The sequence below is a fragment of the Rhizomucor pusillus genome (genome assembly GCF_041956525.1).
Source record: "Rhizomucor pusillus strain CBS 183.67 unplaced genomic scaffold VTP01scaffold_16, whole genome shotgun sequence".
Taxonomy (NCBI): domain Eukaryota; kingdom Fungi; phylum Mucoromycota; class Mucoromycetes; order Mucorales; family Lichtheimiaceae; genus Rhizomucor; species Rhizomucor pusillus.
Genome location: NW_027192158.1, coordinates 106,064 through 133,518, shown reverse-complemented (window position 1 = coordinate 133,518; position 27,455 = coordinate 106,064). Strand labels below are relative to the sequence as shown.

General features: G+C 45.9%; 16 protein-coding genes across 16 annotated transcripts; 7 read left to right on the top strand and 9 right to left on the bottom strand.

Moving 5' to 3' along the window:
* Positions 1 to 204: 204 nt before the first annotated feature.
* VTP01DRAFT_3297 (uncharacterized protein) lies at positions 205 to 2,401 on the top strand (the record flags this gene model as incomplete). The annotated part of the gene is made up of 15 exons (XM_069381852.1): positions 205 to 308; positions 376 to 421; positions 487 to 573; positions 626 to 678; positions 748 to 880; positions 945 to 969; positions 1,022 to 1,056; positions 1,125 to 1,260; positions 1,316 to 1,387; positions 1,462 to 1,541; positions 1,609 to 1,675; positions 1,736 to 1,857; positions 1,914 to 1,977; positions 2,039 to 2,135; positions 2,200 to 2,401. 15 exons carry the CDS (start codon positions 205 to 207, stop codon positions 2,399 to 2,401), a joined length of 1,323 nt encoding a protein of 440 aa, XP_069236455.1.
* A 204-nt stretch (positions 2,402 to 2,605) lies between these two features.
* VTP01DRAFT_3296 (uncharacterized protein) lies at positions 2,606 to 3,853 on the bottom strand (the record flags this gene model as incomplete). The annotated part of the gene is made up of 5 exons (XM_069381851.1): positions 2,606 to 2,793; positions 2,847 to 2,991; positions 3,053 to 3,118; positions 3,180 to 3,580; positions 3,655 to 3,853. 5 exons carry the CDS (start codon positions 3,851 to 3,853, stop codon positions 2,606 to 2,608), a joined length of 999 nt encoding a protein of 332 aa, XP_069236454.1.
* A 439-nt stretch (positions 3,854 to 4,292) lies between these two features.
* VTP01DRAFT_3295 (uncharacterized protein) lies at positions 4,293 to 4,656 on the bottom strand (the record flags this gene model as incomplete). Its single annotated transcript, XM_069381850.1, has 3 exons — positions 4,293 to 4,344; positions 4,408 to 4,576; positions 4,647 to 4,656. 3 exons carry the CDS (start codon positions 4,654 to 4,656, stop codon positions 4,293 to 4,295), a joined length of 231 nt encoding a protein of 76 aa, XP_069236453.1.
* Positions 4,657 to 5,055: 399 nt separating this feature from the next.
* On the bottom strand, positions 5,056 to 6,444 carry VTP01DRAFT_3294 (uncharacterized protein; the record flags this gene model as incomplete). Its single annotated transcript, XM_069381849.1, has 4 exons — positions 5,056 to 5,571; positions 5,630 to 6,059; positions 6,128 to 6,300; positions 6,367 to 6,444. 4 exons carry the CDS (start codon positions 6,442 to 6,444, stop codon positions 5,056 to 5,058), a joined length of 1,197 nt encoding a protein of 398 aa, XP_069236452.1.
* Positions 6,445 to 6,788: 344 nt separating this feature from the next.
* Positions 6,789 to 8,429, bottom strand: VTP01DRAFT_3293 (uncharacterized protein; the record flags this gene model as incomplete). The annotated part of the gene is made up of 2 exons (XM_069381848.1): positions 6,789 to 8,071; positions 8,144 to 8,429. The coding sequence occupies 2 exons, from the start codon at positions 8,427 to 8,429 to the stop codon at positions 6,789 to 6,791; spliced, it is 1,569 nt and encodes a 522-aa protein (XP_069236451.1).
* Positions 8,430 to 8,884: 455 nt separating this feature from the next.
* VTP01DRAFT_3292 (uncharacterized protein) lies at positions 8,885 to 9,675 on the bottom strand (the record flags this gene model as incomplete). Its single annotated transcript, XM_069381847.1, has 3 exons — positions 8,885 to 9,373; positions 9,431 to 9,540; positions 9,603 to 9,675. The coding sequence occupies 3 exons, from the start codon at positions 9,673 to 9,675 to the stop codon at positions 8,885 to 8,887; spliced, it is 672 nt and encodes a 223-aa protein (XP_069236450.1).
* Positions 9,676 to 9,734: 59 nt separating this feature from the next.
* Positions 9,735 to 10,401, top strand: VTP01DRAFT_3291 (uncharacterized protein; the record flags this gene model as incomplete). Its single annotated transcript, XM_069381846.1, has 3 exons — positions 9,735 to 10,038; positions 10,098 to 10,127; positions 10,196 to 10,401. The coding sequence occupies 3 exons, from the start codon at positions 9,735 to 9,737 to the stop codon at positions 10,399 to 10,401; spliced, it is 540 nt and encodes a 179-aa protein (XP_069236449.1).
* Positions 10,402 to 11,077: 676 nt separating this feature from the next.
* On the top strand, positions 11,078 to 11,772 carry VTP01DRAFT_3290 (uncharacterized protein; the record flags this gene model as incomplete). Its single annotated transcript, XM_069381845.1, has 2 exons — positions 11,078 to 11,358; positions 11,421 to 11,772. The coding sequence occupies 2 exons, from the start codon at positions 11,078 to 11,080 to the stop codon at positions 11,770 to 11,772; spliced, it is 633 nt and encodes a 210-aa protein (XP_069236448.1).
* Positions 11,773 to 12,027: 255 nt separating this feature from the next.
* Positions 12,028 to 13,587, top strand: VTP01DRAFT_3289 (uncharacterized protein; the record flags this gene model as incomplete). The annotated part of the gene is made up of 1 exon (XM_069381843.1): positions 12,028 to 13,587. The coding sequence occupies one exon, from the start codon at positions 12,028 to 12,030 to the stop codon at positions 13,585 to 13,587; it is 1,560 nt and encodes a 519-aa protein (XP_069236447.1).
* A 265-nt stretch (positions 13,588 to 13,852) lies between these two features.
* VTP01DRAFT_3288 (uncharacterized protein) lies at positions 13,853 to 16,125 on the bottom strand (the record flags this gene model as incomplete). Its single annotated transcript, XM_069381842.1, has 4 exons — positions 13,853 to 14,250; positions 14,320 to 15,601; positions 15,730 to 15,879; positions 15,976 to 16,125. 4 exons carry the CDS (start codon positions 16,123 to 16,125, stop codon positions 13,853 to 13,855), a joined length of 1,980 nt encoding a protein of 659 aa, XP_069236446.1.
* A 941-nt stretch (positions 16,126 to 17,066) lies between these two features.
* VTP01DRAFT_3287 (uncharacterized protein) lies at positions 17,067 to 18,882 on the bottom strand (the record flags this gene model as incomplete). The annotated part of the gene is made up of 4 exons (XM_069381841.1): positions 17,067 to 17,314; positions 17,380 to 17,518; positions 17,578 to 18,377; positions 18,438 to 18,882. 4 exons carry the CDS (start codon positions 18,880 to 18,882, stop codon positions 17,067 to 17,069), a joined length of 1,632 nt encoding a protein of 543 aa, XP_069236445.1.
* Positions 18,883 to 19,118: 236 nt separating this feature from the next.
* Positions 19,119 to 20,077, top strand: VTP01DRAFT_3286 (uncharacterized protein; the record flags this gene model as incomplete). Its single annotated transcript, XM_069381840.1, has 6 exons — positions 19,119 to 19,355; positions 19,409 to 19,462; positions 19,533 to 19,596; positions 19,652 to 19,794; positions 19,856 to 19,914; positions 19,984 to 20,077. 6 exons carry the CDS (start codon positions 19,119 to 19,121, stop codon positions 20,075 to 20,077), a joined length of 651 nt encoding a protein of 216 aa, XP_069236444.1.
* A 555-nt stretch (positions 20,078 to 20,632) lies between these two features.
* Positions 20,633 to 22,394, bottom strand: VTP01DRAFT_3285 (uncharacterized protein; the record flags this gene model as incomplete). The annotated part of the gene is made up of 5 exons (XM_069381839.1): positions 20,633 to 20,821; positions 20,890 to 21,426; positions 21,493 to 22,047; positions 22,107 to 22,292; positions 22,380 to 22,394. 5 exons carry the CDS (start codon positions 22,392 to 22,394, stop codon positions 20,633 to 20,635), a joined length of 1,482 nt encoding a protein of 493 aa, XP_069236443.1.
* A 140-nt stretch (positions 22,395 to 22,534) lies between these two features.
* On the bottom strand, positions 22,535 to 24,192 carry VTP01DRAFT_3284 (uncharacterized protein; the record flags this gene model as incomplete). Its single annotated transcript, XM_069381838.1, has 4 exons — positions 22,535 to 22,813; positions 22,870 to 23,167; positions 23,234 to 23,511; positions 23,581 to 24,192. The coding sequence occupies 4 exons, from the start codon at positions 24,190 to 24,192 to the stop codon at positions 22,535 to 22,537; spliced, it is 1,467 nt and encodes a 488-aa protein (XP_069236442.1).
* Positions 24,193 to 25,020: 828 nt separating this feature from the next.
* On the top strand, positions 25,021 to 26,062 carry VTP01DRAFT_3283 (uncharacterized protein; the record flags this gene model as incomplete). The annotated part of the gene is made up of 4 exons (XM_069381837.1): positions 25,021 to 25,423; positions 25,477 to 25,596; positions 25,654 to 25,783; positions 25,843 to 26,062. The coding sequence occupies 4 exons, from the start codon at positions 25,021 to 25,023 to the stop codon at positions 26,060 to 26,062; spliced, it is 873 nt and encodes a 290-aa protein (XP_069236441.1).
* Positions 26,063 to 26,262: 200 nt separating this feature from the next.
* VTP01DRAFT_3282 (uncharacterized protein) lies at positions 26,263 to 27,263 on the top strand (the record flags this gene model as incomplete). Its single annotated transcript, XM_069381836.1, has 2 exons — positions 26,263 to 26,864; positions 26,930 to 27,263. The coding sequence occupies 2 exons, from the start codon at positions 26,263 to 26,265 to the stop codon at positions 27,261 to 27,263; spliced, it is 936 nt and encodes a 311-aa protein (XP_069236440.1).
* Positions 27,264 to 27,455: the final 192 nt, after the last annotated feature.

Below are 27,455 nucleotides of genomic sequence, written 5' to 3'. Positions count from 1 at the left end.
ATGCATCAATCTTCGCCCTAAAAAGACTAAAACTGCATAGTTTTAAAATAGTACAGCCCTCAGCTTTTTCATTTTCTCAAGAAAAAAGGCTCGAGCCGCCGCTCGACTGAGTTTTCGCAGGGACGGATGGGGGACGGGTCCTTGAATGGGCAGCGGGCTCGGCCTTTTACCTTTTCCCTTGTTCTTCATCGCCACTGCTTCATCATGCCTGGATACCATTCCTTTCCGGTTATCAATCAGCACTTTATTGTCGACAAGAAATTTCAGTTCATCCGCGAAATGGGCCAAGGCGCCTACGGCGTCGTATGGTAATTGTCTTGAGAGAGTGCCCTCTGTCAGGCAGACGCAGGGTGGATGACACGTCTCTTTCGTTAGTGCTGCCAAGGATACAGAGACCGGAGAGCAAGTAGCTATCAAGAAAGTAAATACATGTGGCTGTCTATGCAGAACGGCGTGTGTGTGTCAGACGCTTGACAAGTGGAATAGGTCTGTCGGATCTTTGAGAAGAATATCCTAGCCAAAAGAGCCTTGCGCGAAGTCAAGCTTTTGAAGCATTTCAACGGACACGAAAACGTAAATTATGCATTGTCTTTTATATATCAAGTCTTATTCAACAATCTTTTAGATAACGTCTATCATTGACATGGATATTGTCAACCTGCAAGACTTCAACGAGCTGTAAGGATTTACTTTTGGATTGTGGGATGGTAGTTGCAAGAAATAACATGGGAATCGTACGCACGATAGCTACTTGGTTCAAGAGCTGATGGAAGCTGATCTGCATCAAATTATTCGATCCGGTCAACCGTTGACGGACGCACACTTTCAATACTTTGTCTACCAAATTTGCCGTGGCTTAAAGTATATTCACAGTGCCAATGTAAGTCCCCAGTTTTTGAATTGATTGTGGGTTGAGAGTTTATTGTTAACACATTACATTGTAGGTACTCCATCGTGATTTGAAGCCTGGTGAGGTCTGGAACTTTATCGTTGATAATGGGATTTGACTAATAATAGTTAGGCAATCTGCTGGTCAATGCCGACTGCGAACTCAAGGTAATGCCCCTGAATGTGATCTGTTGGGAAATGGAAAGAGACTCATGTATACATTTCCCTTTTTACAGATCTGCGACTTTGGTCTGGCTCGTGGATACTCCGACAGTCCTGAAAGCAATGCTGGATTCATGACAGAATACGTTGCTACACGATGGTATCGAGCGCCCGAGATTATGTTGAGCTTCCAAAACTACACAAAAGCCAGTAAGTTGCTGCATAATTTGTCGTGGTCTTCGTAAACTAATGCAATTGGTGTTAGTTGACATGTGGTCAGTCGGCTGTATCTTTGCTGAAATGCTTGGCGGAAAGCCACTCTTCAAGGGCCGAGACTGTAGGTGTTTGGTTGTTTTATTTTGGCAGTTGTAGTAGGCCGTTTCTGCTAAACACGCAGTATCTATTATTTAGACGTGGATCAGCTTAACCAGATTTTGGGCATTTTGGGTACCCCTGATGAAGAGACTCTGCGACGTGTTGGCAGTGAAAGGGTAAACGGAGATTCAAACATTGTAATTATGTGAAATAAGTCTATTAACAATCATACGTGTGACACAGGCCCAAGTCTATATTCGAAGCCTTCCCTACATGCCCAAGATTCCTTTCCAGAAACTTTATCCAAAGGGTGATTTCGTCATAGGGGCAATCACTATATTTTATATGTATTAATCGTAATTGTGTGTAGCCACGCCCTTGGCCATTGACTTGCTGACCAAGCTTTTGGAATTTGATCCCGCCAAGCGCATCACTGTCGAAGAAGCCTTGGCACACCCGTATCTTAATGCCTATCACGATGAAGATGACGAGGTATGGTCTAGCATCGTCTTTACAAAGATATGCGATCTAATTGGGCAATTTGGTAGCCATCACACACAGAACATTTCGATTTCTCGTTTGAAGTTGTCGACTCTATTGAAGATATGCGCAGTATGTTACGAGCTGGACTTACTGTATGTTGCTTTTTATATTTATTGAATGTATTTCGTAGAAATGATTGCCCAAGAAGTCATGTCATTTAAGGCCAACAAGCAGGGATTGTTGCAACCTCAAACCCACGCCGGTACCAACCTTCGACGAAAGGAGAGGTTAGCTACGATGAAGCTCATGCTTTCATGCAAAGTTGTTAACAATGTTATTTTCCCCCTTTAGCTTGTCCGCGCAAGATCGCGAGACGTTGGAACGAAGTAAACAAGCCGCTGCTCAAGCACGGTCCACAGCCGCGCCCAACGAGCAGAATCCAGCAGCAGCTGGAGCTGGCAACAGTTCAATTGCTGCTTCAGCTGTTGCAAATCATGCCTTGCATCACATGGAAGTAGACGAGCTGGAGCGAGAGTTGAGTGGCCGAGCATAAACTTTGCAAGGAAACAACTTTAACTGCCTACGGGGCACTCCATGCTTGCTAGTTACCAAGTAGGGGCACAAATTCATGTTTGTTTCTCCCGCTATCATTAAATACATACATACCAGTTGTTGAAAGTTTTACTACTACTGTCACGAGCCAATATTGTAAAATGGATCTTTTCTTGAGAATAGATGTTGTTACACAATTTAATGCTCAGCTAGCAGTAGTGGCAGGAGGATGCTGTACTTGGTCCCAAAAATCTTGCAAAACTTTGTTAAGTTCGGCGTGCTTGGCAGTTGGCACAATGTGGCCGGTGTCTTCAAAAACGACAAAGCGGCGAGGCTGCAGTTTGTCTCGTAGGTGATAGCTGTGGCTGGAATGGATGAAATTATCCCAAGTATCTGCAAAGCGTTGGTCTCTCCGCACTACATGTAGTATACGTCTAACAACTTACTCGTAGCTACCAAAATCGGTACTCCACTCTGCTGGATGCTATCGAGTTCTGATTCCGTGACCCAGTGACGCATAGCTGCAACCGATTGGCTTATCATGGCGCCAAGCTTCTGAGGTCGATTGCGGCTTTGCCTCGCTTTTATCCGCTGTCCATTTAAAGTGAGCCTGATCATACTGATAAATTTGAAGGAAGAAGAAGAAGCATACCGCTTTTACTTTTTCATAGTTGGTTTCAAATGAAGCATCATCGTCTGGCCGCGCTTTCAACCAAGACTATGCATGCATTCTTGGCATCGAGAGAGAGTAACATCCCGCAAAATTATATATATGTTACCTCTGTGTAGTTTACTTTAATGAGGCGTTCCATCTGTACTTGAGGATCCTTGATAAACGCGTTGGAAATAATGACCCATCCACCAGTGAATGGTGGTATCCCACCTGCTGTAGTGTTGAGCAGGCTTGCTGATCGGAAGCGACCCACGCTTCTGTTGGATAACAGCATTTTGAGGAGCACTTCGCCGCCAGCGCTGTGGCCAACAATGTGTATATCCTTGCGCCATCCAATGTAATCTAATAGATCCAGAACATCCTCTGCCCACTCTGCAGTGTTGTACCAGTCCCAGTCGCCGTCGGTCCAGCCAACTCCTCGAGCATCGAAAACGAGCACGGTGTATTCGCCCGAGCCGCCAAAGTATGTTGTCTGATAATCCCATGTTTGACAAGCAGCATTGAGTCCTAAAAGAAAACACCAATGTAAATATACATATACGGTCTCTGTGGGCAGCTTTCTTTCTCGGGTTACCACGGACCCATAATAAACGCTGCTTTCTTTGGACCGTTGCCGTGCAACTCATAGTACATTGAAATGGGCTCGGCGAGACGATTCTCACCGACGGTGGCAAATCCTTGCTTGACAGGGTGCCGCCAAGGCAAGTCGGGCATCGGCCTACCGATGTTGGAGGGACTGCCGGTGAGCTTCGTTTCAAAGACTGTCGGTTCTGTCGCCATGCTGCTGCGAGCAAAAAGAAGAAGCAACAGCAGGTCTTTTGTCACACGCTGCTTCTTGCACACCACCACCAGCAGACGACTCAAGTTTGTGATGAAATGGAGGAGGCCATACAGCCTTTTTGCCCGGGTGCGCAGCGCCTCTGCCCATCCTTGTACATTTTCTGCCGTGACAAGATTATGCACATAGGTCAGGATATTTTTCTGTAAGCAAACGTGTGAACTCGTTCAATTCTCACATCAGGTCTCAAAGTGTAAATTCATACAATGATAATCGACATCTCTCTCTCCCTCAATCCTCGTGTTCCTCTCCATTCGAATGTTTCCATATCATTGGATCGAAATGATCGTTCAAATGTTATGTCCAACAGTCGCGCAGACAAATTTGCATCTATTCACGGGCGTGTATATGTAAACTAGAGTCATTTATACTGTATCGCGTTTATTCTTCGTCAGCTCGCTTCTTCTCTAATTCGCGCATGCGTCGCTTGTAACTGTGAAAACATAAAGGTGAGTCTTTCTGAAACTGCTGCTGCTGCTACAATGTGAACACGTACTCATCGTATTGGCACTTTTCGTAAGCGTGTCGTTCGTTCTCGCACTTCCAGGGGAGATAGAAGGTTTCACCACGACATTTGTTCAGAGGAAGGAGGAGGTGAGCACAGTAATCACGGTATTCTAAAGGAATGCGGCTTTTGTTCATAGCCTGCTGGGTAGCTTCCATCTCTTAACGTCAAACGTAATTCAGTAACGCTGCTCTCCCAACTGCAATGTGAATGTAGAAGGACTCTCTCACCTTGGGCCATTGTTAGCTTTTTTGTAATTAGAGTATGGGGTGTGTGTGCGTCTGTGAGTTCCTTGACAGACAGCCCGCAAGTGTCTGTTTTGTCGGAGCAACAGTGACTGGCCCTCCTCGTCGACCAAGAAGAGACCGCAGGATGGGTCACTGCTGTAGAAATGTAGAATTTCACTACACTTGGATTGTACACGGAACAATGTATACAAAACAAAAAAAGACCAAAGGAACTGGTTCTAGAGTACTCATCGACCGGATTGAAAAAGATTCTGATCCTATCCTGCTAAATATTAATCCAATTTCCATTTTCCACGATCAACTTCCTACGTTGATATGTCGATTTGAATTTTGTAGCAAAAGCTTTTGCTTGGAATACAATCATGAACATAATCAATGTATATTAACTAATTTATTTATGGTACTTGGCTTCTACGAATGGCATCTTGGTAACAACAGCATCCTGGATCTTGTTGCGAACCTTGACACTCAAATCAGTGCCCTTCTTGTGGAATCCGCTCTTGACGTAGCCCATGGCAATGTTCTTTTTCAGGCACGGCGAAGGGCAGCCAGAGGTTACCTTGCCGATAACATTTCCCTCCTTATCCAAGATCTCTGCGCCCTCGCGAGCAGGTGCGCCCTGTACAATCAAGCCAATGCGGCGTCGCTCAATTGTCTTTTTATCCTTGATCTGTGTCAAGATACGTTCGGCGCCCAAGAATCCTCCAGTCTCACGGCGAGACTTGGGGATGGTCCACGTCAGACCTGCCTCAACAGGAGTCGTGGTATCATCCAAGTCGTTTCCGTACAAGCACAACCCGGCCTCGAGACGCAGACTGTCGCGAGCGCCGAGACCGGCCATTTCGACGTCTGGGTGAGCCAAAAGCTTCTCTGTAACGCTGAGAATTTCAGGAGTAGGGACTGAAAGCTAACATAACAATCAGAGAATCCTGTTCAATGTATGGATGGTGTAATTATTCTTTTACCTCGAAACCGTCTTCGCCAGTGTATCCTGAACGTGCGACGTGGCAAGGCACTCCAGCAACGTCCATGAACTTGCCATGCATGAATCCAAAGTCATTCAGGCTGTGTCCAACCAATTTTTCCAGGGCAGCTGCAGCGCTTGGGCCTTGGATGGCAATCAAGCTGTGGTCGTCAATGATCTGGAGGTCAACGTCGCCACCCTTGTTTTGGAACTCGACGAGGTGCTTGCGGATATGCACCAGATCTTTATCTGCGCACGCCGCGTTGGATACGACGTAGAGGCATTTGTCTTGCTGCATAACAATGGTATCGTCAATGATACCGCCTTGCTCATTTGTGAATACGGAAAGGGTGCCTTGACCGACTGGAAGTTGGTGCAGATCTGCGACGACCAGAGTTTCAAAGAATTTCTGGCGGTCCTTGCCGATCACTCTAAATAGCAAATCAACACATCAACCATGTATATCCTTTATCATATCTGAATATCTTCAGTAGCTTACCGAGTCTGGAGCATGTGGGAGACATCAAAGATGGAAGCCTTTTCACGGGTATGCAAGTGGGAGGCCAACATGCCCATATTCTTGTATTGGACCGGCATCGAGTACCCCGCAAAGGGCACCATCTTGCCACCATGCTGCACATGAAAGTCATACAAGGCTGTCTTTTTCAGCTTCTATATTATTTTTTCCAAGCGTGAATATACATCCATAAGTCAATTTCCCCTTGCTGCGTTAACTACCTCTGCGTCGGCAGCAGCTGTAGCGTACAATCGTCGTGCCAACTGGCGTGATGGAGTAATAAGTCTGGTGGCGCTCATTTCGAGTGACGAAAGCAAAGTGGGAAGAAAAAGGAGGACAAGGAAAGAAAAAGACAGGAAGCAAGGGGAAAAAAGGTTTTTATTATTTTTTTCATAGTTTACTCGGTGAACTCTTGCAACTGGTTCTTTTGCTTGACACGGTGGAAGGCATGGCTATTACAGGCAACAAGCGGGCTGGGACTGAATATTTGATCGAGGTACAACAACAACGGCCACCCGGCTCTTCTGCTGCTTCTTGAATATGAGCTATTCCCTATTATCTATCAGTCGGCAGGTACGTGCAGTGCACTGTTCATAATAATCTCTCTAATCCACATTTGCTAGAACATCGAGCTTTTTATTATTTAATCAACAAGACGCTTGAGATCAACCAGCCGCTGTCGCAACGATTCACGTTCACTCTCGCTCTGCTCAAACTTGTGTTTCATTTCAGTCACCATATTTTCCATGTAAGCCATCTGGTCCTCCAACGCTGAATTCCGCTGCACGAGCGCAGCGTTCTTTGTGACGAGGATCTCCATTTCCTCCTTGACGCGCGCCTCTATCTCTGCTGGCAGGGTCTCGAGTGCACGCTTAAGATCCTGCGACTGCTGTCTTAAGGCATCGTTCTCGTCGTGGATGCGCGCGACTTCCATTTTGGATTGTATCAGCTCATTTGCGACCAGCGCATATTCCTTGTTGATATCCTTCAAGTTTGTTTCCAGGTTACGTATGGTTTCTGAGAGTGACTTTTTTTGTTTCTTGAGATTTTCAATGATTTGGGCTTCGTTCTGCACACGAGCAGCTTCTAAGCGGTATTCTTTAGCCAAACGAGCGAACCGTTTGGGAGGTATCTTGAATTTGTATGCATCGCGGATGAGATGTGTGGTGTCGTTGTCGTAGACTGTCAGAATATCGCTCTTTAGATAGTTGACGAGTGCATCGAATTCGAGGCTCAGGATCACAGATTGGTTCTTTTGGACGAGTGCTAATGCAAAGGTATACAAGGCTTCAATGCCTTCTGCAAGGATTATGTCATAAATGCGGAATACTACGTCGAGTGGGAATTTGTAAGCGAACAGGGTCATGAACCACTGCGAGGCGTACATGTTGGATCGGATGCCCTGTGTCTCAAAGTGCCGGTGAACGTGTGGTAAAAAGTCGTAAAGCAAGCCGTCAAATTGATACAGTCGCTGATGTAAAAGGTCGAGCTGGTGTGCAAAGTGTCCGCGCAGGGTATACTTTTGCATAAGTTGTACAAGCACACAAAATGCTTCTTCCTCTGGCATATTGAGCAACAGTGGTCCAGCAATAAATGATATCCCCTGGCAATATCCAACATCGCTGTCATACAAAGAGTACGCCTTGACAACATTGAACAGCGCTTCCTGGCCGGCTTTGCTTTGAAAGTAGTCATTGTTGGGAAACGTGCGGCTCAAATCTCGCGTGATAGCTTTTTCGTAGACAGACTCTTGGTTGATAAGCTCCAAATACTGCTGCTCCAGATTCGGGTCTTTCGATCGCGTTAACAGCTGCCAAATCATGCCTCGCAAGGAGGGCGGGACCCCTCGCTCGATTTGCACAGATAGAGTAGGTCGCTCGTTCTTTACAACGTTGTCAAAGTCCGAAATGACTCTTGACCAAAAGTCTATTAGATTAGAGTTGGTAAGTACTCACTTTTGGCCAATGCAAACAGCTCCTCTTGTTTCATTTTCATTACCCCAATCAATATCCTCTTCTCCTTTTTCTGATGATGTTGTTGCCTCTTTCTCCTTGTCCACTTTATCTTGAGTGATTGTCAGACCCCTCTTGCGCCGAGGCGCTGCTGCTGAACCGGTATTTGTCTTGTTGTTACTTTCATCAGTGTGAGGCGGAGTGGTGGCGATAGTTTCTATCGACTCATCGGTTGCTGACTGCACGTCCCAGTATTTGTTGCCGTCAGAACTCTCGGAATGCACGGAGACGGTGGTGGTTGTGTTTACTGCATCGACGTCAGTTTGTGCCATAGCTTAGATTAAGGATTCATATAAATATAACAACAGAGAGATATATAAAGGGAGGAGAAATAAGAGAGATGAGAGAGAGAGAGAAAAGGGAATAAAGGAAATAAAAAAAAGTTAATGGAAGAAGGAACGAGGTCATTGCGGGGACGGAAAATCATGCCTTTTCATTGCGCTTTCAGCAGCGCATGCAAATTCTCTCACATCGTCGGGCTACAATTGTATATATGTTTGATATTTACCGCCAACATCTCACAACAACAGCGTTCTATTTTGTGTGTGTGTTTTCAAAATGATGGGCAACGGCCTACAATAGTTCCTAGATCACATTCAAGTGTATACTTTTGCGACTGCTGGAATCTTTTTTTAGCATTCTTTTTCCTTATCATTTTGGCGCTTTTCCTTTTTCAGCGATGATCCATCAGGAATACTATTACGGAGCCGGCGATCCTGTCACTTGGCTAAACCGCGGGAGGCGCTTCTACCTGGACCTGGCTCTCTTCGAGATGCTTGATACATCCCACAACTTCAACTAACCCGCGTCGATCTTTATCGCTGATTTGCACCCGAGTGACAGCCGTGTTGCCATGTGAACGGATATCCTCTGCAGTGATGTTTCTGTATTGTGCCTCAAATGTCCAGTGATGTGTAAGGACTCGCAAAGGACCTCCGTGGGTGACTACAAGGATATGATTGTAACCATGCTCAAGCGCGTCGTTCACAATCTCTTGGTATCCTTCAACAACCCGTTTCCCAAATTCTGACTCTAGCTCGCCGCCTTCCAGCTTTATCATCTCATCAAACGAGATTTTTCGTTTGGAGCTTTCTCGTGCAATCTTTGACAGCAGCATTCCCTGCAGATTGCCAAATCCACGTTCACGGATACTCTCGAGAAATGCAACCGGCGGTTTCTCGTCGTGGTATTGAATAATGCCTTCCATAGTCTTTTCCTTTTGACATAAGAGATGATTACCCAACCACAACCATTCTCAACAATTTTGCCTTGCCTGTTTGCAACGAACAAGGTCGCTGCAGTATATTTTATCAATGATATCTTGAGCAAGTCGCCTGCCCACTGCTGCGGCCTGTGCCCTTCCTGTTTCGTTCAGCTCGGTTTCTAGAGTTTTGCCTTGTTAGCAGCACTGGGGTCAACACGGACGTGTAGGTTCAGGAAGCTACCGAGTTGTCCCTGTATGATGCGTTTCTTGTTGGCATCAGTGTTGCCATGGCGCACAAGCGTGATGGTAAGCATGTAAACTCGGAGAAGAAAGAGGAGGGCAGTCTGTGAGCGTCCTTCTCTTTTTGCCCGCAATGACTGCCGCAGCAGCAACAAGCAACAACAACAAAAGCTTGTGGTCCAGACCACTTGATCTCATCTACTTTGTATACTTTGCTACGCATATCCCCATTACGCTGCTTGTAGATCTGCAGTCCGTCTACCCTCCGAAATATGTTCCCCAGGCGCTGAAGGATCTCAACCAATGGTACCTGACAACCTACAAGGATCCCTTCATGACGAATGCCTCGAACCTTCCTTGGTTCAAGAGCTTTGGTTTCTGTGAACTGTTTGTGCAGACTCCTTTATTCTTTGCTGCGTGCCACGGGCTTTACAAAAGTAAGCTTAAAGTAGAGAAGATATTTCAGTAATTTTTACTGATATCCATCTTTCCAAAGACTCGGATAGCATCCGCCTTCCATTGATTGGTAAGTCTACATTGTAGATAGGGATAGCTAGTAGCCATTTTCCATATACTCATCACATACGACGGTAGTGTACGGCGCACACGTTGCCACCACTTTGGTGCCTGTTTTCGCAGAACTCTTTTTCAATCCCGAATATGCCTTTTTGACAACCACCGAGCTCGCCACGCTCTGCGCGTTTTACCTGCCTTACCTCATTATCCCGCTAACCATCCTTGTTGACTCGTATTGCCGTGTTTCTGCTCGCCTAAATTGCGGCCATGCCAAGACTGAATAAACTCTTCCTTACTCAGGCACAAGGATACCGCGCAATTAGCTTCTTCCCTTAAAAGTTACGAGCAACTCCCGGATAAAAATGCTTGATGCAGATGTCCGCGTGACCCCGATGGATCCCTGATTATGTATAGCAAATTTATTTGGTTTTTTTTTTTGCATTAGACTACATTTGGAGTTACTTGTATGAATACTTGCAGCTGATCGATTTAACTGTACAGATCATGTGTGCTACATTTATGCCCATGATCTTATGATTGAAATGCTCACGAGAATGGGAACATGAGACTCGGTATCTCTTTACATATTTACTTGCAACTTACGTTTCTGGTCCATTAAACGCAATGTAAATTCCAAGATGACCTGATCCAAGAGCAATAAATCCACAAGCCACGGTTGCTGTGAATAGATGTTATACACATCTAAGTGTAACTTGACGACGATGTGGCTGCGTGCGCAGTTGACAGTTGTGTTAGGGATAGTTGGCAACGCCGTCTGTGGTACGCCAAATATGGTTAAAAATCCGGGCAGGGCAGACAATGAAAATGCATTTTGCCAGCAGTGTACCACCCAAAGAAATAAAAAGGATCTTCTATATTCAGCTAAAGCAACACATTCCTTTTTTCCTTTGCATTTAAACGCACCCCCTTTTTTTCTCCTCCAAGCGCTATCGAACAACAATGAACGCAGGGCAGCATATTACCTATTCGAACAATGGTGGAATCTACCATACCAGCATCAAACAAGATGACAAGAAGCTGCTGCTGCAGCAGCAGCAGCATCGCGACGACGACGACGACGACGACGACGACGACGAGATCATGCACTGCATTTCCTCCTCCTCCTCTTTGACGAAACGTCCATACCGATGCCACGCATGTTGCAAGTCCTTTTCGCGACCAAGCGCTTTGAAAACACATTCTTATACTCACACAGGCGAAAAGCCGTTTGAATGTACAGTGTAAGCATGTCAAACAATATTCGTGGACGAATTTAGCTTATTGTTAGCACACATACGTAAAGAGACAATTGCGACAAAAAGTTCTCTGTGATTAGCAACCTGCGCCGTCACCTGAAAACGCACAGGAAGTCTCCAATGAAGACTGGGCCTCGATTGCCCGCCATCGAAAGGTTGCGCAAATTACAGGCACTTATGAGCAAGGTACAAGCAGCAACCAACATGGATTGTACCGCGGATCATCCAACCTTAAACCTCGTCATACAAGAACCTGCTTCTGTGTGGAAAAATTTCGTAGCAAGCAATCAGCATCATCAGCAGCAGCCGCCATGCACAATTTACTTTCCACAGCCACCACCTACAGCATCGGCCGTTAATGCCAGGATATTTGTCGATAGTTTCTCCTATTATCCATAGTCACATACATCAGCGCTGGATATACGCTGCTACTTTGTACATACATATGGGTATGCATTTCAGTCCCTCGAATTAAAAAAAGAAATGTCCCCCTCCTCCTCCTGGATTCATGCTGAAACGGACGTGTTGACCGAGTTTGGGCGATCCGACTCCGTCTTTTCTCGGAGTGGATTCATCCGGCCGGTTCCTGTCGCCCTCATTCCCGCTTTAAAAAAGTATTTTAGGGACGTGGCGTGAGATTTTGCTGAGATCACCATGCCGCCCAATGTCGAGTCTTCACCGACGCCTCCTCCGCGCAAGGTCGTTACGGAGGAGCAAGTCCAGGAGCGCGTCAAGCAAGGCGAGGCGCTCTTCATCTTTGAGAACAAGGTGTACAAAGTGGATCGCTTCCTTGCATACCATCCCGGAGGCGACATGGCGATAAGGAACGTGCTCGGGAAAGAGGTGACGGACGAAGTAAGATCAATGCATCCTCCCAGAGTATACAACACCTTGATCCATCGGTTCTGTATCGGTGACTATTTGCCAACGCCAAAAATTCCTGACAACTCGTTACCGCCAACAGCAACAGCAGCAGCAGCAACAAAACAGGACAGCAGCAAAGAGCTCAAGGCAACGTGGAACGGTGGTTTCAGCATTGAAGCCTTTGACAATGCCATCAGCGAACTCCACGAGTATCACGCGCGCGACCTATCGACAGACCGCAAAGTGAATGATCGCGAGTTTGTGCGTGCAGCGTACCGCCGGTTAGAGCAGGAGATTGCAGACCGAGGTCTTTTTGAATGCAACTATTGGCGATACGCAAAAGAATGCTGTAGATACACCTTATTTATATACCTCTCGCTTTGGTTTGCATTTGATGGCAGCCAAACCTGGCATTTCATATTCAGTGCCATCTGCATGGCATGCTTCTGGCACCAACTCGTGTTTACCGCGCACGATGCCGGACACAACGAGATTACTGGACGTGTAGAAATCGACCATCTAATCGGTGTCCTCATTGCAGACTTTATCGGCGGGCTATCGATTGGATGGTGGAAACATAACCACAACGTTCACCATATTGTCACCAACCACCCCGAACACGACCCTGATATCCAGCATCTCCCCTTCTTCGCCATCACTACCCGTTTCTTCAACAATCTCTACTCGACATACTACAAACGCGTCCTAAATTTCGATGCACCCGCGCGTTTCTTTATTAAATATCAGCACCACCTCTACTACTTGATCCTTGCGTTTGGCCGCTTCAACTTGCACCGCCTTTCCTTTGAATACCTATTCTTCAACAAACAAGTGCGCAATCGCAAGTTAGAGCTGTTTGGCATCGCATGTTTCTTTTGCTGGTACAGCTACGTGCTATCGTACATGCCGTCGTGGGGTATGGTGGTCGCGTACGTGATGATCTCGTATATGCTGACATTCCCCTTGCACGTGCAAATCACTCTGTCCCACTTTGGCATGTCCACCGAGGATTTGGGGCGCGAGGAACCGTTCCCTGCAAAGATGCTGCGTACGACGATGGACGTCGACTGCCCCGAATGGTTTGACTGGTTCCACGGCGGGCTCCAGTACCAGGCTGTGCACCACCTCTTTCCTCGACTGCCACGCCACAATCTTCGCCAATGCGTGCCTCTTGTCAAAAAGTTTTGCCAAGAAACCGGATTGCACTATTACATGTATGACTTTTCGACCGGTAACGGCATCGTCCTTGGCACGCTGAAGGCTGTGGCCGACCAGGTCGCCTTGATGAACAATGTCGCAAAGTATAACGCGTCAGTCTGGGCCGGTGAACTGCATGAAAAATCAGAATAAGTTTTGTATATTGCTTGTATTTATGTTTACAATAAACAAACATTTGCTTGAATCGCTTTAGGAAGGTTTTCGTGTTGGCAGGACCTCTGCGGCGCTGGCTTGATTGCGATAAAGGATGTATTTCAATACATAGGCAGCATCGCAAAACATGCAATGCAGCTATTACAGATAGGACAAACAGTGCTATTTTTTATTGCTTATATTTTCCTGCTGGAGCTTGGCATACAAATTCCATACGTATAGAATATATAAATAATAAATATATTTATGCAGAAGACTTGACCTTGCTGATCAAAGCCTGAACAACGGATGGGTCGGCCAAAGTAGAAATGTCGCCGAGCTGGTCCTCTTCGTGGCTAACGATCTTGCGAAGGATGCGGCGCATGATTTTACCAGAACGAGTCTTGGGAAGATCAACACTCACGTAGACGCGCTTCGGTGTAGCAAACGGACCAATCACTTTGCGAACCTGCAAGATGAGTTCCTTTTCAAGACTTTCTGACGCATCAACGTTGGGCTTAAGTGTGCAGAATGCATGGATACATTGGCCTGTCAGATCATCGTGACCACCAACAACAGCTGCTTCAGCAACGGCGTGGTGCAGAATCAAGGCAGATTCGATTTCGGCTGTTGACAGACGGTGGCCCGAGACATTGATGACATCTAAAACGTACGAACATACAATCATTAGTATCCGCTGCTGCTAACTGGCTCCCATGTTCAAGAACTTACCATCAACGCGACCGCGGACCCAGATGTAGCCATCCTTGTCACGAGTAGCACCGTCGCCGGTAAAGTAATAGCCGCGGTAAGGGTTCAAGTATGTGTCAAGGTATCGGTTGTGGTTGTTGTATACAGTGCGTGCCATCGAGGGCCACGGCTGTGCAATAGCCAAAATACCGGTAACGTCGTTGTCTTTAAGGACAGCGCCGGTGGTAGGATCCAAAATTTCAAGTTTGATGCCAAAGAATGGGAACGTGGCAGATCCAGGCTTGGTAGGAGTGCATCCAGGCAAGGGCGTGACAATGATGGATCCGGTCTCTGTTTGCCAGTAGGTATCGACAACAGAGCACTGGCCTTTTCCGACCTGCTCGTTGTACCATTCCCATGCTTCAGGATTGATAGGTTCTCCGACAGATCCAATAACGCGAAGGCTGGACAGATCATAGCCTTCCAACCATTTGTCGCCTAGTCGGCGGAGGGCACGAATAGCTGTAGGTGCGGTGTAGAGCTGAGTGATCTTGTGCTTTTGTACGACTTGCCAGAAACGAGATGGGTCAGGATAAGTTGGAGTCGATTCAAAGAGAAGAGTGGTCGCTCCGTTCAACAGAGGGCCGTAGACGATGTATGTGTGTCCAGTGATCCAGCCGATATCAGCCATGCAGGCATGGATGTCACCTGCATCGCTGTGATAATCAAAGACATACTTGACTGTTGCAGCTGCACCAAGCAGGTAGCCACCCGTGGTATGCAGAACGCCCTTGGGTGTACCGGTGGAGCCAGACGTGTAAAGGAGGAACATGGGATCCTCCGCATTCATGTTCACAGGTGGGCAATAGGGACGAGCCTTTGCGCGTTCTTCATGCCACCACTTGTCACGTTCTGGTGTCCATGGAACTTCTGATCCAGTTCGCCGGCAAACGAGGATGTGCTCTACGCATGGGCATTCCTTGACAGCAGCGTCGACAATGCGCTTTGTTGCGATATTCTTTCCACCACGGCGGCCTTCATCTGCGGTTAGCACGACTCGGGCACCACAGTCAAGGATGCGGTCTCTAAGGGAGTCGGCGGAGAAACCTGCAAAGACCACAGAGTGCAAGGCACCAATACGCGTACAAGCGAGCATTGCATACACCGCCTCGGGGATCATGGGCATGTAGATGCAGACATTATCTCCTTTGCGGACGTCTAAGGATGTCAGGACGTTGGCGAAACGGCTGACCTCTTGCAAGAGCTCGCGGTACGTTATCTTGACAACATTGTCAGGCTCATCTCCTTCGTGAATTATGGCAACCTAAAATGAAAGTATATAACAAACATGGATAAGCCCAATGCATTAATGAGTTGGACCGGGCTCGGTTTGTGAAACGCCAAAGGTATGGACGACCTGCATCTTCCCCTCTAAACAACGCATTTATTTACCTTGTCTGGGGTTGCGAGCGCGTGACGATCAACACAGTTGAAGCTTGCATTCAATTCACCATCCAAAAACCATGCAACATCTCCGCCAGCGAGACTGCCTGACTTTACAGTTGTGAACGGCTTGGACCAAGTCAAGAGTTCCCTCGCCAGCTGGTCGAGCGCGTGTCAGCGTTAGTTACTATTATTAAATCGTGCGCACTGACGGTGACGATAATAATAATAAACTTATCAAAAAAGAGAACTTACATTGCCAAAGAATTTTTCTGGATCATTGACGCTCTCCTCCCACATCTGCTTGTACTGCTCCATACTGGAGATGAAGGGTTTGGGGCAGCCAGCGTTTAGGAGACGCTCTGGAACAGGAAAGACTGGGTCAGCTTGCTCGGTTTGTGTCATCTGACGGCTCGAGGAATGAAAAAGAAAAAAGAAAAAAGAAAAAAATGCTGAGAGAAAAAACGTAAAGAAAAAAGCTTAAATATGCCGGCTGTGTGCGTGCGTGCGTGGCGTATCACGCACAGCAGCAACAACAGTCAAAATACATGTAGTTGTTCTGCGTGGGAGCAGGTTGGGGTCACAACCCAAAACTGATTCGAGGCCTTTTTGGTCTTGTGCAACAGCTACCACCAGCGGCACGACCAATGACTGCTTACCAGCAAACACCACTGCGCTCGAGTTCCCGTTAGGTAAGCAAGCCGATGTGAATAAAGGACCCTGTTTTGCTCCCAGAATGGTCTTATATCGTGTGACCTCCTATCGATAACTGTTGTCGCTCACTGGTTCTACTGTTTCTCTGCGACAAGTCCTATTAACACAGCCATAAGGGAGCGGCATAAACACGGATGGGTTAATTGAACTTGTACTATATCACCGCTGTAAACTTTGATAACACAACTGCTGATGGCGGTATCCTAGTTTCCCACATGGACAAGGTCTTTTTTATCCCTGGATGTTGTCTGGGCCCGGATAAAATAACGAAAGGGCTTTTTATCCATCCGCTTTGGTTGATGATGATGGGTTTGTGGCTGCTTCCGCCCGCTTTCGAAAAAGGTCAGGAGAACAAGTTCCCACGACAGATCACCGCTGTTGTTGCAACAATGGGAATAAATCGATCTCTCATGACGTTGCTACAAAGCATGCAGCCGGCTGCTTTCACTTTTTTAGAGTGATTTTTGGTAGCCTAGTGAAACTCTTTGTGGCTTCAAAATCCATTGTTTCAAATCATTTTTATATCTTTTTTCGCATGGAAATGTATGTGTAAACAAAAAAATTGCTAGGTATATATTTTTTTGATATGTAGATAAACGGGGAAATGTGAAACATGCGTGTGGTCGAGATGGCTAAGCTCGACTTGTACGGCCAAGTAAAAAGATGATTAAACTTGCTGCTGCAATGCCTGCAGAAGTGTAACACAGGAAGGTAGCTCCAAATCGTTCGTAGACAGCACCGCCGACGATGCATCCGAAACCAAAACCAAGTCCAGTGAAAAGTGCCGCCAAAACACCTTGCGCCATTGCACGCTGATCAGGCGGGAAGAATGTGTCGACTTCAGAAACTGCAGTGGACCATGCGAGTGCATATGCGGAGCCTAGAAAATAAAAATAAAAAAATAAATTAAATCGAGCAGTCTCCTACAATGTTTGTTGTTGTTACCTGTAGAAAGTTGCAGCGCAAGTGCGATCACTGTGGATACGAGCTGATTAGGCGTGAGAATAGTATAAACTATATTTCGTGCAATGAGGGCAACGTGCGAAAAGAGTAACAATGCTGTTACACTGTATTCTTCCAGAAGCTATAACGACGACATTTAGTACCCAAAATCCCAGCCCGCTTCCTTATTGGACCTTTTACCTTGTTTGATATCCAAAATGTTGTTACTTCGGCCACACCACCAATAGGTCCCGTCCAACCAATCAGTGACGAGTCCATGCCAAGGTCGTTGCGCAGAAACAAGAACAAGAACTGTGCAATCATCGAATATGAGACACCGAAAAGAAGCATCGTCAACAAAAACGTCCAAACGCGTGGCGATTTCAGCGTGGATCTCTGGATAGGTTTGCTTTCTAGACGACCCAAGTCTGCAAAAGCAGCGAGCGTAGTCTCGACTGTTGGGATAGTTGAAAGTACCAAACCAAGCGGTGGCAAGTGATCCATGTTAGCTATACGCTGCGTAGCTTCCATCTGTGCATCCATCGCAGCGCCGGTGGTGGTTGTGCAAAGCAAGTTGAGTGCGCGACCATCGTATTCATCTAACAGTTCAGTGTTGGCATAGCTTGCGGTGCTATCCCGTCTCGGAAGATCATCGACGTAATTGTGATCCGCGACGCTGCTGCCAGTGACGGCATTGGTCAAGGCTGTAAAGAAAGATGATGCAACAGGTGCCTGCTGATCCGTGGTGTAGCGATTGATACTCATTGGAGCTCCTCCTCGAAGTAAAGGCTGTCGCTGACTCTCAGTTTCGTCGTCGTGCAAATTGTGATCCCCAGCTTCCAAGGTAGTTGGGAATCGTATGAAAACGGCCAAAATGGCAAAGGATACGACACCGAACGCAAACACATAGAATGCGACGTTGATGCCCGCGTAGCCGATCCACAAGCCAACAAGCAGAATATTGACACCGTTAGAGATAGAACCCCATAATCGCTGGTTACCTATAGCATTGTAAATAAACCATCATCTTTCTTCCTCTGTCTTTATCGCTGGCTACTTGCCATACAATATCTTTTGGTCTCCAAGGATTTTCAAAACAGCGCTATCGACCAATGTAGAAACGGGCTGGCCGAAAAACGCAAACACAAAAGCCAGCGCAGCAGTTACTGCCAGTGTGAGCAACGATGACGAGTTGCTATCCATCTTGCCTTCCGAACCCTCGTCATCCTTGACTAGTAATGCAGGAAGAATCAAAAAGGACATGATACCAGCGCCGCCAATTATGGATAAAAGAGACATTAAAGGGCCGTGCCAGTTGGGCCTTTTGTCAACGATAACCGTCCATACGGGGCAGGCGACGCTCTGCACAAAAGGTGCAATCGCGAGCAGAATGCCAATCTGATCCGAGGGCAAATGGAGAGCACCGTCGTAGAATAAGGGCAAGTACGGTATTGCCGAGCCGAATATCGTGTAGAGACACACGTAGAGGAGCTTCGGATAGAGCATACGACCGCTAGCAGGCTAAAGGAAGTAAAGTAGTAATGGAAGGAGAAAGAAGAAGAGTAGTTCTTGTTTGAAGGACACTTTATCGTGTCACTTTAATGCAGCAAACCTGGCAATTTGCAACCCTCAAACGTCGCAGCCCCTGGTTCAGAACATGAAACCGAGCTCGTGTAACTCGAGCTTCCATCCCAGCAGCCGAACAAAAAAAAGGAGGGGGTGTGCCAAGTGCGCGCGCGGCAATGTCCTCAACCACTGAAAATACGTTTCGAAGCTCTCTGCAGAGTTTCAATCTGTCACGATCAAATCGCATATCCTTGCCCACAGACAATTCCAACACTGCTGAGAATCCCTTTGTCTCCATCCGCTCTTCAGCATCCAATCTATTCTCCAATGTCTCCAACAGTATACAAGGTTACCTCCCGCTGAATTCCGCCGAAGAGGAAGAAGAACCATGGTATCAAATGTCCCGAGTCGAGGTAAACTCCCGTTATCATACTTTATCTATATCATGTTACTCATCTGCATCCAGAGGATCATGGCCTTTGCCTTATGTCTTGGTCTCGGCATTGCATGTTTCTTTTTGGTATGAGAATGATAGTGATGGTATTACAATGCGTTGGACAACGATCGACTTATCAGGTGCTGCTTATCAGGCTTTCCTTTTGTTCTTGCCGATGATCGCTGTATTTCCTGGAAAGTTCGCAGCGACCTTCACCCGTAAGTTATGCGCTAAAATTTGAATCGCGCCACGCCTAACATGAAACATCCGTAGTCGGCAGCATATTGATCCTTGTGAGTGTCGCCTTGCTGCGAGGTCCAATGCAGCATTTACGACATATGATGTCTGTTGAACGATTACCTTTTACACTCACTTACCTCGGCACAATGGCACTCACCCTATATTGCTCATTGGGGGTACATGAACCCATTGACTATATATCTTTGCAATGATTTTTTATCTAACTAGAATCGCTAGGTACGAAGCTATATCTTATCAATTATATCTGCGATACTTCAGATCGTCGCATTAGTATGGTGAGCTTCAAAAAGGAAATCAGGGAAACTGTTCCAAGATACCAACAATCAATATTTCGCTCTGCACAGGTACTTTGGCTCGTATATACCTGGAGGCGTCACAACTCTGCGCTACGGTACAGCGTATATTGGCCGCCAAGCAGCATCCATTCTACCTATTTAAGTTGCAAGCACATTTGTATGTTCTGTCTTCTAGCCTTCCTCTCTATTATTACCTAAATGCATAATTCCGCTTTCAATATTCTCCCCGACGACATACTTTGCAACTTTACGGCGCCGTTTTCTTTCTCTTTTTCCTATTTTTGCTGTTGATCACAAGCAAAATGTCTGTAAAATGAATATGCAAACTGCAATATTTCTTGTTTTGATGTGCTCGCTGCATGTGATACTGTAGCCGGCGAAGCTGGAAAGAGTTCATAACGCGCAATCGAGGTTATTTGAACAGGAGGATGATGCTCGACAGAGGATGTACATAGTACGTATGCTGCTCACATCAGGGTATCTTGAATGTCTTAAAAATTCAACTCGTTGTACAACTTAGTCCACTACAGTACAGTAGTAGAGTTTATTTTATGAAACTATTCTGTGTCTGCCTCCCAACCTGTCACGGTCACGTTACGCCGGTGAGATCGAAAGTACAACTTGTTCCCTTTATGCAATTGCCTGTGCATTTTTTATTATTAGATAGTAGATAATGCTATTTCTTCATGAGATGTAATCATCGGTTTCGATAATATTGTTTGACCCAGTTGCGAACAAATACACTCGCTTTTAGGAATTGCTTTGATTCCCACTTTTTGAAAAAGGCATCGTGCATGACAGGTTGAGAAAGATAGTCGAGCATGAGTTGTACAACTGGTTTTATATCCGTTGCCCTATATCCAGTAAGTCGCACACTCTCCTCGGTCTACAGCAGATCAACCATTAGTACATGATAATTAATCTCATCACACGAACGATTGTGATCGAACTCACCCATTGTCCCTTTGCGAGCATACGCTGTGAAAGCCAGAGAGATGCAGCAGCGATTTTTGATGGGGGTATCTTCATGAATCGGTGATCTACGCATGAGATCTCCAGAAAGTATTTCGCGAGCGTACGCATATGCACATCGAATCCACCCGATTTGGTGACCCGCCGTAAAAAGTGTAGAGGGTTCGCGTAGCAAACTCTAAAGTCCAGGACTTCGAGAACGAATCGTTCAGCTCTGACTAGCTCATCTTCTTTCAGGGTCTTATCTGTCATGTTGATGAAATCTTTTATCCGCGGTAAGGTCATTTCTTCGAATTTTGTGGCAATAAACAGGGCAGCGACGCCAACAAGCTGTACTTTTCCGAGCGAGACTAGACGTTTTGAGAGGAATCGATCGATGATGCTGACCGCGAGGAATAGGGTTTCTGGAAGTAGCCGAAACATGTAGTGTATTTCGATTAACCAGTCGACCAGCACACCGCGCATCTGTGGTGTTATGTCACTGTTCAGAGTGTAATCTATTTCCGGTAATGTTTCCAGCTACATGCGATGGAACAATAAGCAACCTTTCCTTTGTTTTGTTGTAGCGAAGGCAGAAAATTGTACCTCAGCTTCTCGCAAATATGCGAAAATTTCTTCTTCATATTCAGCAACAAGCATTGGATCATCTGCGGCGGTACTCGTAAGTTGATAGTTTTCTTCACTGATTTCCTTTGTTTTGGCTTCTTGTTCTTGTTCGTATGCAACTGCTGCTTTCTGTGTTTCTGGATCTATCGTCAGGACGCCTGAACGAGATCCTTCTGTTGGCCGTACTATGATCTCTTTCTTATCTGGTCGATCGTGTCCTTTCTGTGTATTTGCTGCTGTAGACATCGCTCGTACACGATCTCGCATGTATTCGGGAACAACAATGGGTAATACAGGAACGGGTTTTGGGGCTTCTTGTTTGCTTTGATATCGCTCGGCGTTATCATTGAAAAACTCTTCAACCTCGTTGTATTCAGCTTCTTTGGGAGCATTGGTGGATTTGCTTTCTGTCTGTGTATGTACAGCGACTGTTGAGGACGATTCTATCCGATTATTGTCGTTTGTATTCTGTACAGTTTTTGAAGATTGAGGTTCATTGCTCTGCAATGCTGTGCTGATACTTCTGTTTCGTAGCTACATATAAATGGTTGGCTAGATCTGGGTAGAACCTAAGAATGAGAGAAGTCTCTTACCAGTCTGCGTCTCTTATTACTATTGTCTCGAAGCACTAATCGAGCAGCCATGAGTGCCCGATCTTTCGCCTCTTCTTCTTTGCTAATATTATCGGGTATAATCTGATCTTTTGGGATTGAAGATCCCACCCCACTTAGACCTTCTGCGACTTGGTCGCCCTCATTCTGTGGCGCTCTCAGAGCATTCTGTGGATAAAGCAAGCGAATGAGTCTCGATTGATACTTACAAGCCATACACAAGTTAGCATAGGATTAATTATCCAGTACACTCACAGGTTGGTGACTCATGGTCTCTGAAGCGGACAAAGGGCGGCGCGTACAAAAATCAAGCGCTGGTTTTTGACGCGAATGCAAAGTCCGGGTAATCTATGACTGGGGAAAGCTAATATTTTTCATATGCATTGTCAATGCTTAGCACGTATGCTATTTTATTGTTGATCACTAGTCTTTTTCCGCCTTTTCGCCATGAAGCGATCGACCATGGTATTGTACATGCCGTCATGTAATCTTTTAACCTTATTGTGATGTTCGTAAAGACGAAGGAGTTCGCCTTCTAGTGACGATATCTGTGCTTGCAATGCATCTGTAGAGTTTCCAGTATTCAGAGTGCTTGATGCAGCTTGAGTATCCTTTACGGACTTGAGTGCTGATGGAAGTTTGGAGTAAGGAAGGCCATTCTCCAGTAATTCTTGATGCTTCTTCATATCCTGTAATATTGTTCAGGAAAGGGAATGACATTCGATATTTGCATTGACAAGCTTACCTTTGAGGTATCCATAAGAGTTTGTAAAGAATCAGAACGTTGCTCTTCTTCTTCCGTTGCAATTGCTCGTTTTAATGGCCTCCACGGCATTGGGAGTATCTTCCCAGCGCTGCTGCTACCTGTATCTAGCTCTGTTGGTCGTAACATGCATAAAATGTTGGTCACTGGAGCCTTGTGTGATTCGAATTTGCGGAGCACCTGTCTGCTTGCAACGTCCCATACAATACATTTGCCATCTTTCGATCCAGATATGAGCAAGCTTGCATCAAATGATAAATCCAAAGATGTGATTACATCGCTGCACCGCGCGGCTGTTTGTCAGATTTCCCATAAACATCTCTTTTTTTCACATTGTTCCTTTTACCTGTGGCCAGCAAACATCGGTCCAGCAGTTTTGTTTTGTTGAACACCGATGTTTGTTTCCTTAATTCCAATTGACTCCACTCGTCCTCCTGATCCGGCTGCCTCGATGACTTGTCCTCCGTACGATGATTCATGTCGCCGTCTGTACAAATCGGTTGGATAAATGAGTTTCTCACAGGCTGCAAACAATTTGGTTTCTGAGGGGTCCACAGCCACGGATGACACTGGTTCAGGATACAAAAAGGTGATGAGCAGTTCGCCTGTATTTAGGTCCCACATCTATGTTTATGCTGTGTAAGTCGAATGATTTACGCTTTTCTCCTATGTTTTTTTTCGCCCAATATCCACCTTGACGGTACTATCCAAGCTTGCAGTGTACACACGTGCAGAAGTCAGTGATCCAGCACCCACTTTGATATCTGTGATTGGAAGCGTGTGATCTGACCAAGAGTAAAGCGGCGATGGCCGTCCTTGATCGGTGTCGTGCTCAAGTAGTTGTCCGACGAGCCATACGTGTACGGAGGCATCCTCGCTGGCTGTTAAGAGTGCCGAGTCGTCGCCCGTAAATACCATACGTGTCACTTGTCGATAATGCGCTTCGAACACCTTGAGTAGGAGACCTGTTGACACTTGCCATATGTAGACGCGTCCGTTCGCGGTCGCGCCTGCCACAAGTGAGCCTTGATTCGAGGCAGTTATACAAACAAGCTTCTCGGGTGTCGTCATTTTATGCTGTGCTTGATCGCGAGTCCACTGGTAGACATTAATGACCGCACGGTCAATTTGCGCTGCGAGTATGGCACCGATCTGCAGACAAGCGCCTTGCTTGGCAACGGTTGTTACGCATCCCTTGGCAGCTTTGGATTGCTTGAATGAAAACACTGTCGAGCCAGATCGAATGTCCCATACGTATATTGTGCTATCCGTGTCGGACGAAGACAGGGCGACTTCGTTAAACATTTTTTATGCAAGAACTATGGAAAGGGACAAAGAGCATGCAAGCCACGTTTTGATGTCGGAGCGACGATACATGTCGTTAACTGCTCGTAAGATTAAGTATACAGAAAACTCAAAACAGCAAAAAGATCGACTATTGAATAAGGAGAATCAATAGAGACCGTGAGTATCTTTTGAAGACGATCTTTTTTCCTTTTTTTTTTACAAGCGTTTCACGCTTCGCTTCGCTCATGGCTGATCTGAGTCTGTAGAATAAACTCGCTTGGCCTTCATAAACTTCCATTCTGCGGCGGTTTTGCATCCGCTTCGCTCCTGCAGGCATAGCGCCTTCGTAATCCGGTTTATTCAGGCCGGTGCTGGCATATATCGATGTTTGAGAGAAAACTACATCTAAAGTCTAGCTTCTTGCTGCTTCGAAATAAAATCCGCAAACCGTCTTCTTATACTTAGAGGTAGGTTCCTAGTAAGATTTCTCCCATCAACTTTCAAGTCTCGCTATTTTCAAGCAAAACCCTGTAACCCAGGCCTTGAAATTATCGGGAATCCACTGCAATAGTAGAAGGCTGTGTTTCTTGATAGAGATTCCTGGAATCCGTTGGTGCTGCTAAACGTCTTGATATCAATGGTTTTACACATTCTTCTCAAAGCATTATCTTATACATTTGACTATACTTTTGTCACACTTGTTTACAAGGTAAATTTCAATGCGCTAGGCGAACAGATCCTGCTGCGTTGCTCGAAAGGAAAAAATGCTGGACATGTAATGATTTTCCATTTCTGGATCTGCTGCTTGAATGTCGGTAGTGCGTCTGACCGCTTTCGCAAACCGAAATGACATCTTCGGATAGTGCCAGGCACCTGCATGCTATACAGCACAGTGATGACAACGATGGTGATGAAGGAATACGTCTTACCAGCAGAGCAACGAACCGGAGCCAAGATACCATTCGACTAATCCGGCCATCACGCGCAGATCCAGATGCTTTTTCTGCACACAAATCTCCACGAGACGACAGGATCCGACTATTTGACGGCGAAAACACACCCCAGAATATATCCACGTATGGATTTCTACTTGGACTAGTTTGTGGAGGAGGCCTATTGTTTGCGGTGCTCTGTGACCCAAGCAGACAGCCGCCGCAGTTTGGGATCTTTTTGGCTGCGCTGGCTCTTTTCCATTTCCTTGAATACCTCGCTACTGCGCTCTTTAATCCAGATAAATTAACCTTGGATTGTAAGCTATCAGATCGTACCATGGTTACCCAGCTTGCTTACATTTTTTTGCAGCGTATCTGATCAATCACAGTGCGCACTATCACGCTGCTCACGCTGCAGCTTTTGTAGAGTTCATTGTTGAATATTACTTGTTCCCCTCGTGGAAAACCTTCGGGTGGATAAATTATATCGGTACGAATCGACATAGCAAAGGTGTCAAATCTAGTTTTCTAAGCAATCTCGAAATAGGTTTATTTCTAGTTATACTTGGACAAACCTGCCGAACTACAGCCATGTTTTCGGCGCGCCACAACTTTTCCCATCACATTGCAGACGCGAAAGAGCCCGACCATGTCCTAGTAACTCACGGTATATACAGGTATGCAGAGGAATGAGCACGTAAAGTCTTTGGAAGAGAAGCTTACCTTAGTATACCAGTATTATGCGCCATCCATCCTACTTCGGGTTTTATTGGTGGGCTGTTGGTGTTCAAGTACTATTGATAAACCCTATCTGTATGGTTCTTTTCATCTACTGGCTTCACAAATTCTTCTCGGAACGGATAGCGTACGAGGAGTACACGTTGCTGCGATTCTTCAAGGATGAATGGACAGAATACAAGAACAAGACACCTACACTCATGCCCCTCATACCATAGATGATTTTTAGACACAGCAAACAAGCATAAAGTTTTTCAGCCTGTTCATCTGAAACTTGCTGCTGCTGGCGGCGGCCCGAAGTGAGCCGAGCGGGCGTGCGGAAGAAAAAAAAAATAATACAACTTCAAGGGTCAATTTCCAGGAAATTTCATTATCTCTTCTCTTTCTTCTGCTTCGTTCCTTTTTCCGTCCGTATTCCATGACGAGCGACGGCGATACCCTTGATAAACTCGCGATAAAGATAGAGAACGATGCTAGTGATATTGACGTCGGAAGTACATCCTCCTCCAGTGCAACGTCAAGAAAAGGGCAAATTATTCTGCGCCTGTTGATATTTGCCGCCATTGGCATTACGTCGCTCTTGTTGTCACTAACACTCGCGCACCATGTACTGAAAATCAACTTGCCACGTACCGTGGAAGATATCCAAACGATTGCAAAGCAGCTGGAAGAGATGACGGATGCAACCTGGACTGATAGCTTCACTGTTGCTGGGGTCTTTTCCATCTTGTATCTGTGGCAACAGGCATTCTCTATTCCCGGCTCAATCCTGTTTAATTTGTTGTACGGTTACCTGTATGGTATCCTGTTTGCATCGCTGTGGACCAGTCTCTTAACAGCAGCGGGTGCAACGTTAGCTTACGGATTATCAATGCTCATTGCGGAACCATTCTTGCAACTCAACTGGGTTTCCCGTCGTGTCACAATGCTGACAAGCAAGATGCGAAAGGATAAGACCCGATCAGTAGGGCTTTTCTGGTGGCTATTGTTCGTACGGCTATTTCCATTCACTCCATACTGGCAAGTAAAAGGGGAAATTCGATCTTGAAAAGGAAGAAAAAGAAAAGGACTAAACTTGTAAATAGGGTTATTAACATGGTCTCGCCATTTCTCGGCATTCCTGTATTCCCGTTCTTTTGGTCAACCTTCTTTGGCTCAATGCCTTACAACTTCATCTCCGCACAGGCAGGCCAAGTCCTTGGCGAACTCACTTCTACAGCAGATATATTCTCCATATCACTCATCCTCAAACTGCTTCTTGTCTCATTTGTATCTCTCGTACCGGTCATTTGGGGTGACAAGTTGAAAACCTGGATCCGACAGTTCATTGTTACGGACGGCGATGATTACGAAAGGCTCGAAAAGGATGCAGATGACCGACTCGAGCTCGAAGATATCAATATATCTATGCGTTCATAGACTGTACCATTATCACTATTATTATTCTTGTTACACATCAGTTTTCCGTCTTTATTGCTATTATTTTTCCAGCATGTATCATTACGTACACTGTCACAACCCTTTGTTCTATTTCCTCCTACTATCCAGCAATTCTCTGCACATCACCTGTTCTTACGACTTATATATATATATATATATATATATATATTA